Source organism: Lissotriton vulgaris, chromosome 9 (genome assembly GCF_964263255.1).
Source record: "Lissotriton vulgaris chromosome 9, aLisVul1.2, whole genome shotgun sequence".
In the NCBI taxonomy this organism is placed as follows: Eukaryota; Metazoa; Chordata; class Amphibia; order Caudata; family Salamandridae; genus Lissotriton; species Lissotriton vulgaris.
The window spans coordinates 252,812,787-252,832,777 of record NC_141697.1 but is presented as its reverse complement, the minus strand read 5'-3'; the positions used below and the strand labels follow the sequence as shown (position 1 = coordinate 252,832,777).

The following is a 19,991-nucleotide window of genomic DNA, read 5'->3' as shown; positions in this document are numbered from 1 at the left end:
CAATTAGGTGAGCTTACATTGAGTTCTACAAAAAGTGCAGGCTGTAGTTTCTTCCTTTGTGTCTTCGCCCTGCTTTCCCTGTGGGTGCTATCCAGTTTCTTGGAAAAGAAGTGCAGGAAGAGCTGGGAGCTGGATAGAGAGGACGGGAAGAGAGGCAGGAAGAGAGCATGCAGGAGAGTGGAGGGTCCTAAAAAGAGTGTGCAGGAGAAAGAAAGGGGTGCACTATGGTAACACCACGTGTAGGGCAGACAGACACCTCTTCTTTGTCTTTATTTAGCATTGTTGAGATATTTGTACAGATAGTGCACAGAAAACACAGGTCACAACAAGTCATGACAGATACAGGCTTTACCAATGTCTTTCCTGAAGTCATTTATTTACAATTTGTACAAAAATTACCCTTTTTAAACAGTCCACAAAGATAACAACACAAGAGACCTCCACAGCCTTATAAAAAGTACAGGGAGAGTGCATCCAGCGAAATGTTGCAAACGAAGAGCGGTGCAAACCATGGCTCTTCAGTAAAACAGCCCCACCGTGGTCAGGCCGAGCTAGGAGATGGCTGGAGAAAATCAGAACTGCAAATGTAGACAATGAGGAGACGGGTCCACAGACAGCATGAGCAGGCATGGGTGGTCATCCCATTATTCAGACTGGGAAATACAAACTGAAGGAGACATCTTTTTAAGGGGAGGGAATATCTGGGCATACAAACAGATAGGAGTGTGTCACCGGAGCCGTGTGAAGAATTGTGTGTGTGTGGGGGAATGTTTAACACTTTGTGGGGATCGGACCTGTCCTCAAAATGACAATAAACCCTGACACAATCAATCAATCAGATGTCTTGTAAAGTGCGACAACTCACCTGAAATGGTCTCAAGTTTCACATCCCACAAACAATATTGCTGTGCGGACCACAAACACTATCGCTGTGCGGAACATCATGCTTCAGGGACTGGTGCCTGTAGTGTGTTTAGGTACTTTCGAGTGCATCAAACATCTAAAAGTGAAGTTATATTTGCCTTTGTCCACTGTATAACCACACCAGTATTAAGACAGGTGTGAAGTTAGAACAGTAAACACACATACCATTAGAGTCAATGGCTGGTTCTCATATATTTAGGTACGTCATGTGTGTATGATGTGTGTGTGTGTGCGTGTGTGTGCACACGTACGTACGTGGCTTCAGTATTTGTTTGAGTGAGGCATCTGTATTGTTGAGGAACCATCTTAGTATGGGAGGGAACAACTGTATGCAGGAACAGACATTTGTGTGTCGTGTGTGTATATGCATGTAGGTCAATCGGTAAATCTGTGAGTAGGAGGAGTGAGTGTGTGTGTCCATTTGTTGGAGTGATACATCTATATTTTGGAGGATCTATCAGGGTATGGAAGGGGACATATGAGTCGTGGGCAGCGGTATTTAGGATGAGGTGTTTGACAATCTGTGGTAGTCCATCACTGTGTCTAATGGCCCATAAGTGTGTAGACGGAGCCGTCTGTGTTTGTGAAGGGCAGTGATTAGAAGATGTGTATGTATCTAAAAGGCCCAATAGTTGTTTTCTATGTTGTGATGTAATTAATGCCTGTAAAGCATGAAGTATGTTGTGTGGCTTAGGTTTTCCATAAGCACACTGGCTGTAAGACTGACTATTTACAGGCTGCTGCAACAATATTCGTTAATGCATTTCTGTACAAACTGTGAAGACACGTCATATTTACGTAGCCTGTAGAAAATGTAAAGCCATTGTTAATAAGTGCTATTTATGAGGATATATCAGTTAACGTTAGTGTGTGATTCTTCACAAACGGTTAGAAGTTCGCTTTGATAGTCGCAACCTTTCATATTGTAGAGATGCATAGTCTGTCCTCATGTGTTGACAGGTGACTGTACGCAGATTACAGAGGCATGGATGGATAACAGCATGGACTAAATGCCTCATAAAAGGTATTTAGAAACATAATGTCAAAGCACAGTTGGCACTCAGTATATACAGATATCCATGAATGGCCACAGCTTTTCCAGATATGGTCACTGGAAATGGAAGCCATGAAAGGGAAGATATTGGCATGGACAAGCACTGGGGGCCTTGGAAGTCTGCGTGTGTTGTACTTAAGTGTAAAAAAGTGTTTCTCTTGCCCCAGGTCACAGCTGATGTACATGCCTACGATATTCCAAAGAGCTTACCACAGCCATTCTGCCACAAAAACACCTGACCCTACTTTTCTGCAATTCCTGAACGGGCAAGGCTGGTGTTGCATCGCCTGTTATTTAACAGAAATGAAATCTCTTCCAACCTTGTAGAGAGCCAGGCTTGGAAACATCAAACAGATGATAAACGCTTGGAGTGCTTTGGGCTGTCTAATGTCAGCTACATGATGTTGCTCTGGTGCTCACTGTCCTCATGAACACGACCTGATAGGGAGGTTTGGGAGTGTCTGAAATCTCAGCCATGGAAAGTGACTGACTGGAAGCTGCTATCTGCCCTGTAAAGCGGATGAGGCCTGTCTGTCTGCCTTTTGGAGAAGTGCTTTGTCAAGTAGTGCTGCAGGCTTTCTCTGTTAATACTTGTCTCTGCCCTGAAGGTCTTTGTAGATGAAAAGTAAGAGAACCCTCTCAAAGGGGACAGGAGGGGAGAGGCGCTCTCGCTCTTGGAGGGCTGCACAGAAGTTCTGTCTCCCACTGTAGTCTCACCCTGGGTGGGGCACACATGTGGAGAGTGGTCTCTCACTGTAGTGGTGTGGTAGATGCAGCGCACTCTCCACTGAGAGGGGTTGGAGTCCCCTGAGTTACTCATGTCCTATCACCCTACAGGAGGTAGCGCCTCAGACAGTTTCAGGGAAGGCGCTTCCCCTCGACTATGACCATGAGTCTGGGTTCGTCCTTCTACATCATCGCTTCCTCCTCCATTGATGAGTGCGAGCTCTCAGGCGGCCTCTCTGCCTTCTCTTCGTCCTTTTCCGCCATCCTGCTGGGTAGGTCACTGGGCACCGTCCCCAGCACTTTGGCGCTGTGCTCCTGGGCCTTGGCCCGCAGGGCGGCGATGCTGTGCTCCCTCATCTCCTCCTTGGAGATGGGAGCTGTGGTGTTGGGCGTCCTCTCCTCCTGCTCGTCTTTGTTGGGTTTGGTGAGGGAGGGGTGCTCGGTCTCGGGTTTTCTTCCCGTCTCCACTGCCGCCTCCAGAGACTTTTTGTGCATCCCTGAAAAGAATTGTTGGTATTCTGGTTTAGAAAAGCGCCTGGTCATTGGAAAGCCATCCTGAACTGAAAATAGCAAAGATAAAGAGAGGCCGGCATTAAGGGAGAGCAGAAACACTCACACAGCTGTCAGAGCGAGAGGAGAGCTGGATAGCAAGGATTCAGAGAAGGAGCAAAACAGAGAAAGGACACAGAGTAGAGGCAGTTCAAGCCTAAGCTAAACTTTGCACACAACATGGAGTCAGGGAAGGAGCAAAACACAGAAAGGACACAGAGAAGAGGCAGTTCAAGCCTAGGCTGAACTTTATACACAACATGGGAGCCAGGGAAGGAGCAAAACAGAGAAAGGACATAGAGAAGAGGCAGTTCACGCCTAGGCTGAACTTTACACACAACATGAAGTTGGGGAAGGAGCAAAATAGAGAAAGGACACTGAGAAGAGGCAGTTCAAGCCCAGGCTGAACTTTACACACAACATGGAGTCGGGAAGTAGCAAAACAGAGAAAGGGCACAGAGAAGAGGCAGTTCAAGCCTAGGCTGAACTTTACACACAACATGGAGTCAGGGAAAGAGCAAAACAGAGAAAGGGCACAGAGAAGAGGCAGGTCAAGCCTAGGCTGAACTTTACACACAACATGGAGTCAGGGAAGGAGCAAAACAGAGAAAGGGCACAGAGAAGAGGCAGTTCAAGCCTAGGCTGAACTTTACACACAACATGGAGTCAGGGAAAGAGCAAAACAGAGAAAGGGCACAGAGAAGAGGCAGGTCAAGCCTAGGCTGAACTTTACACACAACATGGAGTCAGGGAAGGAGCAAAACAGAGAAAGGGCACAGAGAAGAGGCAGTTCAAGCCTAGGCTGAACTTTACACACAACATGGAGTCAGGGAAAGAGCAAAACAGAGAAAGGGCACAGAGAAGAGGCAGGTCAAGCCTAGGCTGAACTTTACACACAACATGAAGTTGGGGAAGTAGCAAAACAGAGAAAGGGCACAGAGAAGAGGCAGTTCAAGCCTAGGCTGAACTTTACACACAACATGGAGTCAGGGAAAGAGCAAAACAGAGAAAGGGCACAGAGAAGAGGCAGGTCAAGCTTAGGCTGAACTTTACATACAACATGGAGTCAGAGAAGGAACGAAACATAGATAGGACACTAAAAGAGAGGAGAAAGTTTAAAGGTACGCTGAACTTTACGCACAGGATGGAGTCAGAGAAGGCACGAAAGAGAGAAAGGACACTGAGAGAAGAGGCAGTTCAAGACGGAGTTAAACTTTGCACACAGCATGGAGATAGAGAATGCGCGAAAGAGATAAAGGACACTGAAAGAAGAGGCAGTTGAAACCTAGGCTACACTTTGCACACCCCTTGGAGTTCAAGAAGGTGCGAAACACAGAAAGGGCAATGAGAAAATAGGCTGTTTGAAGCTAGTATAAACTTTGTACACAACATTTTACCAGAGAAGGTACGAAAAAGAGAAAGGACACTGAGAGAAGAGACAATTCAAACCTATGCTAAACTTTACACACAACATGGGGTCAGAGAAGGCGCAACATAGAGAAAGGACACACAAATGCATATCAAATTCAAACCTAGGCAAATCATCACATACAGCATGGAGTCAGAGAATGCACAAAACAGAGAAAGGACTTTGAGATAAGAGGCGCTTCCAACCTAGGCTAAACTTTACACAGCGTGGAGTGGAAAGGAATTAGAGTGCAGACATAATATACAGAACAGAGCAACATAAAGGGGTGAGAGAACTAAGGAGTGTGGACAAGAAGAGAAATACGGAAAGAAGAGATGATATGGCAGATAAATAAGAGTTCAGATAAATATAAAAGGAGACAAATACAGAAAGGGGGTAAGGGGCAATGTAAATGCAGAGATGGGTGGCAAAACCGTGGGAAAGGGCACACATATAAAGGGAAGAGTCAAAATTGGGAAAAGGGGAGAGCAGGAAAATAGAGAGAAATCTAGGTGGGCATCTGGAAAAGTGGATCATTTGGAGAGGTAGTGAGGTTTATAGTGCCGGAGCATGTGGAGAGGTGGAGCAGTCTGAAAAGATGGTGAGATTTGGAGAGGTAACAATGTTTGAAAAGGCAGGGCATGGGAGAAATCGGTTATTTGAGATGTAGACATTTAGGGAGGGAGGCTATTTGGAGTGGTAGATTAACTGGAGAGGTGAGATATTTGGAGCAGTAAGGTATTCAGTGAGAAATGACATTTGTAGAGGCAGAGCTTTGGATAAGTGGGGTGTTTTGGAATGGTAGCTATGTTTAGGGGGCTGAGGCATTTGTCAGAGGTAGGCTATCTGTGAGAGGAACATTTAGAGACGTGAGGCAATTGGAGATGTTGCTATTTAGGGAGGTGGGGCAGTTGCAGAATTAGGGTATTTGTAAAGGTGCTATTGCTTAGGGAGGTGAGGCATTTGCATAAAGTAGGCTGCTTGTAAGGTGGACATCTGGTGACATGGGACATTTGGAGGAAAGGGCTATTTGGAGAGCTGGGGTAATTGGAAAGTTGGGTTATGTAAAGGGGGATCAATTGTTGAGATAGGAAATCTGGAGAAATAGGATGTTTTGAGATGTGGGCATTTAGAGAGAAGAAGTATTTGGAGAGGTATGAGTATCTGGAATGTTGAGCTAATAGGAGGGCAAAATATTTGAATAGATGGGGTATTTAAGAAGGGTGCATGTGGAGAGGTGGATATTTTTGAGACGCTAAAAGGAGAGCAGTTTAGAGGAGAACGTGAAACATAAAGCAGTGAAGAAAAATACAGACATTTGAGAATCTACAGACAATGGAAGGAAAAAGAAAAGAAAACATCATAGATTGCAATATAGTGGGAGAAGTTTGGGGAAGGGCAAGAGAGAACTGAGAGCTAAAGAATGGTTCAGATTTAGTACGACTTCACGGGGTGGGAAATGGTAGATAGGTGAAAACAAAGGCTAAGATAGGCAAATGTGTTGAGCAAACACCACATAGATCTTGTTGTAACCTGCAGGTCACATGTTTGAATCCCCATAGCTTTGTTTCAGCCTATTTTGCTTCTTTGACCAAAGAATAAGCACTATTACATCGGGTAATAGTGACACTCATTATTACAGAGTCAAGACAAGTCAGTGTGTGGAGTGTACAACTAAGCAAAAGATGAATCTGTTTAACACTACAGATTGTACATGTATGAATATGGCATCTAGCAGAGTGCTGTACATCATCAGAGGCACGCATGAAGTCAACAACTAAAAGCAGAGGAAGCTGGGTTGTGGATGGTTAATGCAATGTGATGCAGTGATTTATGAAGAGGTGAGCTTTCAACTCTTTCTTAAATTGAAGCAGCAGTTGGTGCTATCCTGATAGACACTGGGATGTTGTACCACATCCTAGGTGCATAGATGGAAAATGTCTGCTTTTTTTCCCTTCTTTTTTACACTTCTTTGTCTGCAGTTTAATGGTGTCCTGGCTGTAGGTAAACCATTATCCACAGATAGGGTAAGCTTGTCTGAATGATAAGAACAAAAGTTACTTACCTGTAAACTGTTGTTCTCCAGTATTGGTGTCTTTCATAGATTTACATGCTTGAATATTCCCAGTCGTCGAAGTGGGAGTCCCACGGTAAATAACATAGCAATGTAGCCATAGCACAAGCATATATACATAGAGAAAGCAAAAAACTATAGAGTGTTCCTAGATAGACAACATATCACTTCTATGATATGTCTTAGTCATTATATTTTCATCCAAATTCCAGCCAATCAGGCGTCAGCACCCTCTTAGAATGTTCTCCTCAGAGGCTCAGGCCCTCAGATTTTCGTAGCACAGAGTAATATAGAGCCAGGAGATAAAGAGAGAGAGCCTCTGAGGGGAGGATGGTGGGTCGCATGTGAATCTATGATAGACAACAATACTGGAGAAGCAAAGTTTACAGGTAAGTAACTTTTGTTCTTCTCCAGTATTGGGGTGTCTTTCATAGATTCACATGCTTGAATAAGAGTAGTGAGCAGTAGAATTAGAATAATACAAGGTACTGATCAATCATCTTAATAATGATACTATAATGATAACCATAATCGTGCACAGTACAAAAGATTGAAGTATATAACAAAGAAAAAGAAAGTACCTTGTATATAGGAGGAGGATAGCAACAGAGGCTCACCTTATTTAAAAAGATTTCAAAGTACTGCTTGTCCCACAGCTGAATCAGCGTTGTCTGCAGCATCTAGACAGTAGTGCTTCGTAAAAGTGTGCCTGCTAGACCATGTTGCAGCTCTGCAAATGTGATGAAGAGGCACACCAGCAAACAGCGCCGTAGACATGGAAACTTTTCTAGTAGAATGTGCTCTGACAGATGCAGGAAGTGGCTTTCCTGCTTGTTGATGGCAAAAGGTAATAGCAGAAGATATCCAGCGTGCAATTGTCTGTTTGGTGACTGGATGTCCTTTCCGTATCATCCCATAGGCCACAAAAAGCTGGTCCAATTTACGTATGGTCGCTGTCTTTTGAAGATAGAATTTTAGACACCTTTTAATATCCAAGGAGTGGAGTGCTCTTTCTGCTGATGTCCGAGGTTTAGGAAAAAATGACTTTAAAACAACTGGTTCATTGAGGTGGTCCTTAGGGATGAAAACTGGATTGGTGCGTAATAAGACTGAGTCTTTAGTAAACTGAAGAAAAGGCGGTTTAGTAGTAAACGCCTGAATGTCACTGACTCGACGTGAGGAAGTGAGAGTCAGAAGTAGAGAAGTTTTCCAGGTAATGTATTTAAGATCAGCTTTATGAATTGGCTCAAAAGGGTGTCTCATTAGTTGTGCCAAGACAATTTTTAAACGCCAAGGAAGGTCTACGAATTGGTGGGAACATCCGAAAAAGAGCTTTAAAAAATTGTTGAATGACTCTGGAAGAGTAAAGAGAGTTGGAGCCATCCTGACGGAATCGTGAGATTGCTGCTAGAAAAACCTTTAAGGTGGCAAACGAGAGGCCTGACTTTGCCAATTGCAAAAAGAAAGGCAAAAGTTGCTCTGGAGTGGAATGTATAGGGTGCACTTGGGCACCACTGCACCATAGACAGAATCTTTTCCATTTAAGTTTGTATGTCTTCACAGTTGAAGGTGCTCTTGCCTTTGCTAGGACCTCTCTACAATCCTTAGGAATGTCCAAATTCAGAGATTCGTAGTGCTCAGGTTCCAAGCCGCCAAGCGTAGAGATGCTGGGTCGGGATGGCAAACTTGGCCATGATCCATAGTCAGGAGATTCGGAAGAGGGCGAAGGATGATCGGGTCGCAATGGGACAGAAGCAGGAGTTCAGTGATCCATACTTGTCTCGGCCATCTGGGAGCAATTAGAATAATGCGACAGGGTTCTTTCCTCATTTTTCGAAGAACTCTGGGAACAGGAGGTATTGGTGGAAAAGCATAGGCATATATTGTCGACCAATTCATCAAAAAGGCATTTCCGCATGACTCTGGTTGGGGAAGCCAACTTGCGTAGGACAGGCATTTGCGGTTCAGATGTTTTGCAAATAGATCCAGATTTGGGTGACCCCATACCCGAAAAATGTGATCCAGCGTGGGTTGATGTAACTCCCATTCGTGGTTGGTTGTAGAAGACCTGCTCAGAGAATCTGCAAGATCGTTTGAAGCTCCCAGAACATGCACTGCTGAAAGGGCGACCTGATGCTGAATAGCCCACTCGCAAATCTGTTGAGCCTAACGGGATAGTAGGATGGATCTTGTGCCCCCCTGCTTGTTTATGTAGTGCATGCACGTTGTGTTGTCCGTTCGAACCAACACCGATGCTCCCTGTATGATGGGACGGAAAGCTTTTAGTGCTTAATAAATTGCCAGTAACTCCAATAAAAAAGGGGAAAAAGAGGGACATTACAGAATTCTGGAGAATTATTAATAGACCTACATTCCAGGACGACAAAGCCCCTGAAATAGGAACAAACATCATGCCTGAAATGTGGATGACTCATTATAGGGGTCTATATAATCACGTAGTGGGAACATCTGACGACCAGGTAGGGAATGTCGACCAGGGCCAGCCCGTAGTTTTCTCAATTAAGGAAATCAAGGTCGGGATTGAGGGTCTGACTAAAAATAAAGCCCCTGGCCCAGACAGTATCCCGCCAGACTTGTTCTTAAGCTCTGTGGAATTATGGGCCCCTATAATGACTAGGGTTATAAACACAGCAATTTGCTGCGGTTTACCCCACTCCTGTTCTAAGGCTATTATTGTCCCCATTTTCTAAAAGGGCAACAGGGACGACCCCCAGTGTTACCGACCGATCTCACTGATTGATGTATCTGCCAAAATTTTGGGCAGGGGGATACTAAACCGGCTGACTGAGTGGACAGAGGCAAACAATATTATCTCAGACGCTCAGTACGGTTTTAGGATGGGCCGGTCCACGAGCGACCAATGCTTGAATCTCTATATGCTGGCAGCCAAATACACCAAGGCTAGTAATGAATCTATTTATATGGGGTTCATGGATTTGGCAGCCGCCTTTGATCATGTAAATAGGGACAAGCTTTGGGACATGATGACCAGAATGGGGATAGAGGTCGGTCTTATCAACATTTTAAGAGAGCTGCATAGTAGTACTTCAGCACAAGTTAGGTACAACATGGAGGGCGGACGCACTGACTCATTCCCCTGTAGAAGTGGGGTACGCCAAGGATGTCTCCTGGCGCCTTTTCTATTCTTACTTTACATTTATAATTTGGAGCAGTACCTTCTACAGATGGGATCTGATTGTCCACGAGTAGGGTTGCGTCATATTCCTGTGTAACTTTACGTAGATGATGCGGTCCTCCTCGCACGTACACCAAAGAGTCTACAGATTTTAATTGATGGTTTTGTATCCTTTATGGGCTCATTTGTCAGCTGGCAATAAACCCTTCACTAAATGTACCTTTACGATAGGGAGCCATAAAATAGAGAAAGTTAAATCATTTTCGTATCTAGGCTTTCTATTTGACGGGTCACTAAAATGTAATTGCTTGGTGGAGGAACGTTGCCGTAAGATGAATGTTACTAACGGCGCAATCGCAGGTTACGGGCGTAGGTTGGGGAGATGGTGCCCTGAACAGGTGCTGAACCTGTATAACTCTATGTGTTGTTCTAAAGTCATTTATGGGGCAGAGGTATGGGGCTTTGTGAATATTTGCCAACTGTAACGGGAGGAGAACAAATATTTACGATCCGTCCTGAAAGCTCCACAAAGTTTAGCTGCAGTAATTGCACACAGGGAGTTAGGGATACCCTACCTTGAAGATCGGGTGAAGGTCAGGCCAATTTTAGCTTGGCTAAAAATCTGGGTTAATCCAGAGGCGACCTTAAGCAGGGAAATCCTGAATGACTGCCTGGGTAGAGACAAATGGATGCGAATCCTGTGGCTCAGTTATGTTAAGACCGCACTTGAAACTCTGGGCTTCGGGAATCTCTTTGTTGACCCGGCAGTGATTATCCCCCAGCATAAAATGATTGTAAAAAAAGTGTTCTTGGCACACAAAGTCACACAGAGAATAGAGCTAGAAAGGGCTAAAACCACGGTGTGTGCTTATAACCTTGTTAAGATCACAGAGGGAATGGAGCCATATCTATACCTGATGCACAATGCTCAGGACAGGTTTTTAATGTGCCGTTTTAGGCTCAATTTATTACCGTATTTATTGGCATCACCACTAGGGTTTTCAACTACAATTGAGCAGAAGGGAACCTGCGGCTGCGACAATAGGTCCCCGCAGGATTCCCTTCATTTTGTATTGTTATGTTCATTTTATTCACTGCCTAGGCGTAGATTCTTGGTTGATATTTTAAAACAAGCTAATATGAAATGTGCTCAAGAGGCCTTGGTCTATCTACAACAAGCGACTGACCCTCTTACACTGTGTTGTATTATTAATTTCATCAAAGTGGCGGTTCAATTAAGGGCAATCAAAGGGGGGGATGATTGTAAGATTTTAGTGATAGGTTTTAATGTTTACAAATGTCATTTTTATATTTAGTGACTTTGATTGTATTAATACTGGGATTCATATGCTAATTTAATTATCTTTTTTTAAAAAATATTGTATGTTTGTGCTTTTAAATCATCGAATAAAGAATCCTGAATTGAACGCCAATAAATTGTTGTGCCAGGTCTCTTGCTGAAAGTTCCACTTTCCTTTTACTCTTAATCCTTGAAGATGCGCACCCCAGCCCTCTAGAGATGCATCTGTTGTGAGAGTGTAGCTTGGAGCATCCACCAGAAATGGACGGCCTGACGAGACGTTCCATTTGAGAGTCCACCATTTGAGATCTTTTCTCATCTGAGGCGTGATGCTGACTAAATCTTTGAAGGTCCCCGAAACTTGAGCCCATTGTTTGTCCAACTCCTCCTGAATAGGTCTCATTTTTAGTCAGCAGTGAGGGACAAGAGGGATGCAAGAGGATAACATTCCTAGGAAAGATTTCAACTGTCAGACAGAAGCGGACTCTTTTAACAGGCGGGAGGATGCTAATTTGTGGAGACGCCGACGTCTTTATTGTGACACAAAAACTTTTGCTAGCTTGGTGTCCAGAATGGCTCCCAAGAATATTCTGTTTTGAGCAGGGAGAAATTGAGATTTTTCCATGTTGAATGTAAGGCCCAGTGACTGAATGAGGGACTTGCAGATTGGAGTGTGTTTGGAAGCCTGCTCGAATGATCGTGCCTTTAGCAGACAGTCGTCTAGGGACGGAAAATGTTATACTCCTTGCAGGCGAAGGTAAGCTGCCAACGGTGCGAGAACCTTGGTGAACACACGGAGAGCAGAACGAAGCCTGAAAGGGAGAACTTTGAATGGAAAGTCTTTCGCGGCTACCGTGAATCTGAGAAATTTTCTGTGCCTTCGAAGAATTGAAAGATGAAAATAAGCATCTTGGAGATCCAATGTTGTCATATATTCTCCTTGAGAGAGTAACTGGAGTACCTCCTGAAGGGACAACATGCGAAACGTTTGCTTTTTTATGTATTTGTTTAGGGCACGTAGATCCAGAATAGGACGCCATTCTCCCAATTTTTTCTGAATGAGGAAAAACCTTGAATAAAAACCCATGCCTCTCTGGAGTTTTGGTACCATTTAGATTGCACCTTTTCTTAGTAGAACTGAGAGGTGGTTTAAAAGTTCTTGATGAGCAGGAGGAGGACCACTTGGTGGAGAATTGGGAGGATTTTTTCGGAATTCTAATGCATGTCCCCCGCATACAATATCCAAGACCCACTGGTCTGTAGTAATTTGTGACCATTTTGAGTAAAAGTGCGAGATTCGACCTCCAACCCGTGGACACTCGGGTGGGGCTAGAAAAGGTTGAAGATGAAAGTCATGTTTTCTTGGAAGAATCCTTTCCTCTGTAAGAGGATTTTCCTCTGTACTGCCTGTAGGATGAAGAGTGTTGTTGCCTGTACGATTGTTGAGTCTGGGAGGAGTATCGCTGTTGACCTTGTTTATATTGATTGAAAGAGCCTCGAAAAGAGGACGAGGAACCACGACCCCATGCGCCTCGAAAAGTTTGCCTTTTAAATTGGAGAGTCCCTAGAGCACTGGCCGTGTCGGTGTCTTTCTTTATTGTTTGGGGGGCATCATCTATATGTTGGCCAAACAAAGATTCCCCGTCATAAGGCATATCTAATATTTTTGTTTGAACCTCCTGACGGAAAGATGTTGCTTTGAGCCAGCCCTGCCTTCTGGGAACCGCAGCACCAGAGAAAAGGCAGAAACCAGTGGAAGAGATACCGATGCAACAGTCAATCATATCAGAAGATATCTTTTCTCACTCATGCATAATCTTTAATGCTTCTACTTTTGAATACTCCGGTATTAATTGCACTAGAGCAGAAATGTCCAACCACATTTGTCGGTCGAACCTGGTAAGTATGGCCATTGAGTTGGGTGCACAAACTGTTGTTGCTGCCTTTGTTGAGAATTTCTTGCGTATGGCATCGAGGCGCCTACCTTCACGGTCGGGTGGTGAGGATATTGGAGACAAAGGGTTTATTGATCGTTGTTGTGCCGCCTGAGTAATTATGGAATCAGGTTCTGTCTGAGAAATCAAGCATGCAGGTGTATTCTCAGGTGCCTTATACTTCTTGTCCAGCCTCGGTAGGACGGCTGGAATAGAATTAGGATTTTGCATAATTTTTAATCCTTCTTGCCAAATAAAATCAATGATGGGAATAGAGCGGACTTGTTTTTGGGGCTGCTCTTTAAAAGCATATAAGAAGCACTCTTCTTCGGTTACTGTCATGGGAAGTTGGAATCTTTTAGCTGCTCTTTCCATGAGCGCATGAAAACTGCCTATGTCAACTGGCGGGGAATATATAGGAGCTGGAGTAGGGGATGGCGTTTGAATTTGATAGTTGGCCCATTGTAAAAAGTATGGATCTATCATCCAGCTCACCCTCCTCTCTCTCACCATCATCATCATCATTGTCATCATCGTTGTCTTCAATTAAAACTTGAGGGGTCTGTTGTTGAGACCTTGTTGCAGAATCGAAAGGTGCCACCAATGAGTCTTTAGAGGCTTGACTAGGTGGTTGAGGTGCTGGAGAGGCCTGTACTGATCTCAGAAAACGGCGATTATAATCATCCAGCATATACTGTAGATTAGAGATAAGAGTCAGGGGAATCTGTGTCATGAGAGGTTCAGGCTAAGGGTGTGTCCCACAAGTAGAGTAATCTTCATCCTCTTCCCCTTCTTCTTCCTGTAGGTCTTCTTCATCTGAGTCCAGACATTTTATCAGTAATTCCGAAGGACTTCGAGCTGCCCTGAATCGACCGTCATCATCAGAATCTTCATCATCTGAAGAAAATAATACTGCTGGAGGCTGAGAAGGTGTTTGAATCGGCATTAAATCTTCTAAAGACAAATGGCGCCGTTGAAGAAGAGAACTTGATGACTTCAGGGGAACTAAAGCCAACGTTGACGCAGCCACCGTCGTCGAAGCCTCCGCCGATGATGCCACCGCCGACGAGGCAACCGTCGACAGTGGCCGCCGTCGACGAGGTCACCGACGACGAGGCCACCCAGACGAGGCCACGACGACGAGGCCACCACGGTCGACGAAGCCACCGCCGACGAGGCCGCCGTTGACGACAAGGTAAACGTCGACTGAGCCTTTTTCTTCTTCTGCTTGGATGGTATCGTCGACGATGTCAAAGGTATATTCGACAAGATAGGCCTCACCTTCACTGATACCACCGTCGACGGCGAAAATGTCGACGTCGTCGACATAGACTCGACGATGGCAGCTCTCGTTGACGGGGGAAGCGATGATGGAAATTATTTGACTTTCTTTAGAAGAGAAAGCTGGTACCAGGCAATCTTTGATTTTTTGGCTATGTGTTGCTTTATGGTGAGGTTGGTGTCTACGGTGAATCCAAGTGACTTGGAATTCAGTGAAAAGTAGAGTTTGAAGGCATCAAGATTCATGTCATTGTCTCAGGTTTTTACAGTATATTGTTTATTGTTCTTGGCTAATAATTAAAATTCTGTCTTGGTTGTCTTGAGCTTCAGGTTGGTGCTGGACATCCAAGTATGGATGATATGCAAGCAGTATGTGAGTCACTGAGTGTCTCAATCAATCAATCGGTCCATTAATCAGTATTTTATAGAGTGCAGAAAATCACCTGTGAGGTTCTCGAAGCGCTTGATCTGTTCACTGCTGCGAGGAAGTTGTTTATTCAAACAGCCAGGTCTTAAGATCTCTTCTGAATTGCTGGAGTGACGGTGCAGTCCTGACGTGCAGGGGGAGATTGTTCCAAGCCTTGGCTACCAAGTGCGAGAAGGAGTGTCCTCCGGTGTTGGCTCAGAGGGTTCGTGGGGTGTTTGCAATGGAGAGGGAGGCTGAACAGAGATGTCTGATGGTTAGTGGAAGGTTTGTTAATGTCAGCTGATCGTTCGTTTTGCAGGGCCTTGTAGGAATGGGTCAGCAACTTGAACTGGCATCTCTTCTGTATCATGCGCCAGTTTAGTGTATTGGGAGTCAGTGTTAGAAGCAGAGGAGACCTTAAAGTATAGTTGTGTATCATCAACATATTTGTGAGTCTTGACGCTGTTATGATTGAGTAGAGCACCAAGCGGCTCAGTGTATGAGTTAAAGATGACAGGAGACAGTATGGACTCCTGGGGGACTCCATTAGTGATAGGGATCTTTTGTGATCTTAAGGTGCCCATGCGAACAAACTGGTGTTGGTTGAAAAGGTAGGAGGAGAATCTGTGAAGGACACAGATTGGGGAACACAAAGAATAGGGTGATGAGAGAAATATATAGATAGGGACCTTCGTGTGAGGTCAGTATGCAGAACCTATTGAAAAGGAATGCAACAACACTGCCAACTGGGATCTCATGATGGACCAAGGTCTAGACGGTACCAGGTCTAGAGATGGACAGGAGGTGAAAAGTGACACTGGATAAAGCAAATGATGAGCAAACATCCAAAGTACTCTGGGCTTTGCTGAGATGTCCTCTTACTGCCCTTGTTCTATGAGAAATAGTTATGCACCTAAGGAAATGGACAAAATCAACAGAAAGCACCCAGATAAAGCTACCCTTGAGTAATCCTAATAAACACATGGCAACAAAACAAGAACCAGTAATAACAACAGGATAGTGGGCAAATGAACCAGCCAACACCCAGAAATAAGAGGTACTAAAACCAGCAAACACCTTTAGGGAAGATACAAAGCCTAAGTAAGTACTAATGAAAACACCAACACCATCATATATCGCGGGATAAGAAAACAAGAACCAGTAAGAACTGCGAGGATAGGGACTAAAACACAGTAAGCACTGACACTGTAGCATGGCAAGCACCATGTAATGCCGCGAGAGAAAAATAAACTCCAGCAAGCAACTCCATTGAAGAAAGGGAAGCAAATACAACATCACAGGAAATAACGGAGGCAGTATCAAACAGCCACGAGGCACAGACACAAGGACCACTGAGGTCTCCCAGGAAACTGCTACAAGTATTAGTAAGCATCTCTAAGTTAGAATGGCAATAGCTTAAACTTTTGTAAATAACTTTTGTGAAGATTATGTTCAGTGTATTTTATTGTGACGAAAATCCAAGAACAGAAGTGAAATATTAACATCTTTTTGTGACATTTGTAATAAAGCTTGGAACATTGGGAGAAAATATTTGAACCAGTTATTGTTGAATGGTTGCACAGATTGATACTGTGGTGGTGCTGAGTGATGTTGTGGTGGCGAAGAGTGATGCCGTGACGTTCAGTGATGCTGTGGTAGCGCATAGTGAGGTTGTGGTGCCCCTGAGTGATGTTGTGGTACCCCTGAGTGATGCAGTGGTTGTGCGATAGATAGATAGACAGAGTGAGGGCGATAGATAGCTAGAGGGAGGGCGAAAGATAGCTAGAGGGAGGGCGAAAGATAGCTAGAGGGAGGGCGATAGATAGAGTTAGAGCAATAGATAGCTAGAGGGAGGGCGATAGATAGCTAGAGGGAGGGCGAAAGATAGATAGAGTGAGGGCGAAAGATAGATAGAGTGAGGGCAAAAGATAGATAGATACAGTGAGGGCGAAAGATAGATAGATAGAGTGAGGGTGAAAGATAGGTAGATAGAGTGAGGGTGATAGATAGCGTGAAGGCGATAGCTAGATAGAGTGAGGGCGGTAGAGTGGTAGAGTGACGGCGGAAGAGTGGTAGAGTGAGGGCGGTAGAGTGGTAGAGTGAGGGCAGTAGAGTGAGGGCGTGAGGGTGGTATAGTGAGGGCGGTAAAGTGGCCGAGTGAGGGCGGTAGAGTGAGGGCGGTAGAGTGGTAGAGTGAGGGCATGAGGGTGGCAGAGTGGTAGAGTGAGGGCGCTATAGTGAGGGCATGAGGGCAGTAGAGTGGTAGAGGGCAGTAGAGTGGTAGAGTGAGGGCGGTAGAGTGAGGGCGGTACAGTGGTAGAGTGAGGGCAGTAGAGTGAGGTCGTGAGGGCAGTAGAGTGGTAGAGTGAGGGCAGTAGAGTGAGGGAATGAGGGCGGTAGAATGTTAGAGTGAGGGCGGTAGAGTGGTAGAGTGAGGGCGGTAGAGTGGTAGAGTGAGGGAGGTAGAGTGAGGGCAGTAGAGTGGTAGAGAGGGCGGTAGAGCGAGGGCGGTAGAGTGGCAGAGTGAGGGCAGTAGAGTGGTAGAGTGAGGGCAGTAGAGTGAGGGCGGTAGAGTGAGGGCGGTAGAGTGAGGGCGGTAGCGTGAGGGTGGTAGAGTGGTAGAGTGAGGGCGGTAGAGTGGTAGAGTGAGGGCAGTAGAGTGAGGGCAGTAGAGTTTGCGCGGTAGAGTGAGGGCGGTAGCGTGAGGGTAGTAGAGGGGTAGAGTGAGGGCGGTAGAGTGGTAGAGTGAGGGCGGTAGAGTGGTAGAGTGAGGGCGGTAGAGTGGTATAGCGAGGGCGGTAGAGTGGTAGAATGAGCGCGTGAGGGCGGTAGAGTGGTAGAGTGAGGGCGATAGAGTGAAGGCGGTAGAGTCAGGGAGGTAGATTTAGGGCGGTAGAGTGGTAGAGTGAGGGTGGTAGAGTGGGGGCGGTAGAGTGGTAGAGTGAGGGTGGTAGAGTGAGGGCGGTAGAGTGATGTAAACCTTAAACCATTCAGTCTCTTGCAATAAGCTAGTCATCCAGTTTGCCAAGTCATTCCTCTACATCCCAATGCATAAAGGCATGTTCCCCCTCTCGACCAAAAACTCCAATAGGTAACTTCATGATGGTGTACTTTTTACCAGAGGTTCTATTTGAGATGAGTGCATATGTTGGGTAGCAAGTGCTCTTTATTGCAAGTCCCCATAGCTAAAACATAGTCTGGGGAGGCAGGTATTAGTAATTTTGAATGCATACTGGATTCATAAACTGCCAATTTGCTTATCTATCAGCACCGGAAACCAATTAAGCACCGGCCCTCTTGCCACAGAACTCGGGCTCCACCCCCTGGCCGGGCAGACATGGGCTGGAACGGTCAGCAGTGGCTTGTCTCCCATCCAAAGAAGCCCTGGCCTGCCCGCTGGGGCTGGGCGGGGCAGCTCCAAAGCTGCTGTGCATGTGCTGGTGTCTGTCGAGTGACATAGTGGCCATAAAACGATGGACTGAAATGCGGCCTGCAGCGTTTGCCTGTAGCGGAGACGCTGGCATTGCACCCATCCCCGCTGTGCATGAATCCGAGCTGGAAAGAGGCCGAGGGCGCGTGTTGATGCTGTCAGTATCCTTATGTGCAGGCATAACGGAGATGAGAGGTGGCATAAGGGAAAGAGGGGCATAACGAAATGGAGGGCACGCAAAACGGGAAGGATGAGAGAAGGGCTGAGCGAGACAGAGGGGAACAGAAAGAGACATGGGAGGGGGAGACACATCTGGAAAGATGAGGGGGAGGGGAGGGTTAGAGAGATGCGTGCGAGAAAAGATGACGGGAAACAGGGGGAAAGAGGGAGGATGGTAGAAAGGAGGAGTCGAGGGAGACATGAGCGCCTGGAGAGGGGCAGCGAGGCAGACATGCACGAGGGGCACGGGAAGAGGAGACGAGGGGTCAGAGAGAAGTTAAAAGTAAAATTAGAGATAGGGTGAGATGGGAAGAGAGGGCGAGGGTGGGAAGAGAGGGTGAGTGGGGGTAGGGCGAAGGAGACGCTGAGATGAGGGGGCACAGATTGGGTGAGAGATATCAGTAGAGTCAGAGAGAGAGAGAGACAACGAAGGACACAGTAAAGTGGTTGGACAGACCACAAAGGGGCGGAGAGATGGAAAGCGAGGAGGGGAGACATTTTTTTTTATTTTATTGAATGCATTTCTATATAGGGTGGACTTTACCCATAGGTGTCTGAGCGCATCACCGTAGAACCTAGTAGGTTACATGAGGCGACTAGAGCGGGAGAGAGACCGATGAGGGGACACAAACTAAAGGAGACAAAAAAGTAGGTGGACGGTGGAAGAAGAGACACGGTTTAAGAGGGGCAAAGACAGACAGCCACAGGGGGAAGGGGTGATGGAGACATGGAAAGGGGGCGAGTGATTAAGGGACACAGTGTTGGAATGCGGCCTGCAGCGTTTGCCAGTAGCGGAGACGCTGACATTGCACCCATCCCCGCTGTGCATGAATCCGAGCTGGAAAGAGGCCGAGGGCGCGTGTTGATGCTGTCAGTATCCTCACGTACAGGCATAACGGAGAAGAGAGGTGGCATAAGGGAAAGAGGGGCATAACGAAATGGAGGGCGCGCAAAACAGGAAGGATGAGAGAACGGCTGAGTGAGACAGAGGGCAACAGAAGAAGACATGGGAGGGGGAGACACATCTGGAAAGATGAGGGGGCGGGGGGGTTAGAGAGATGCGTGCAAGAAAAGATGACGGGAAACAGAGGGAAAGAGGGAGGATGGTAGAAAGGAGGAGTCGAGGGAGACATGAGTGCCTGAAGAGGGGCGGCGAGGCAGACATGCACGGGGGGCACGGGAAGAGGAGACGAGGGGTCAGAGAAAAGTTAAAAGTAAAATTAGAGATAGGGTGAGGGTGGGAAGAGAGGGTGAGTGGGGGAGAGGCGAATGAGACGCTGAGATGAGGGGGCACAGATTGAGAGAAAGAGAGACAACAAAGGACACAGTAAAGTGGCCGCGAAATGAAATTAAAAGCGGCCGGGAAATGCAAGCGGCCGGGAAATGCGCATTCCTTTCTACTGTGAAGCAGGGATGTAAGGGATGTAATTAGGGGGGAGGAGAAGTGAGGCCGAGCGGGAGGGAAGCGCTGGCTCTCGGCATTGCGTGGGCGGGGCGCGGGTCGCTTTGAAGTGAAGCTCTCGGAGGCA

At 46.1% G+C, this 19,991-nt stretch overlaps 1 protein-coding gene across 2 annotated transcripts in view; it reads right to left on the bottom strand.

Annotated features, from left to right (window-relative positions):
* Positions 1–255: 255 nt before the first annotated feature.
* Positions 256–19,991, bottom strand: part of VSX2 (visual system homeobox 2) — a 113,205-nt gene continuing 93,469 nt past the window's right edge. The window contains exon 5 of one of the 2 annotated variants that reach the window (XM_086936608.1): positions 256–3,264. In XM_086936608.1, the coding sequence (XP_086792734.1) occupies positions 2,888–3,264 (377 nt within the window). In that variant the 3' untranslated portion in view covers positions 256–2,887. The remainder of the gene's footprint in view (positions 3,265–19,991) is intronic. The other variant, XM_086936609.1, reaches the window with a different exon arrangement.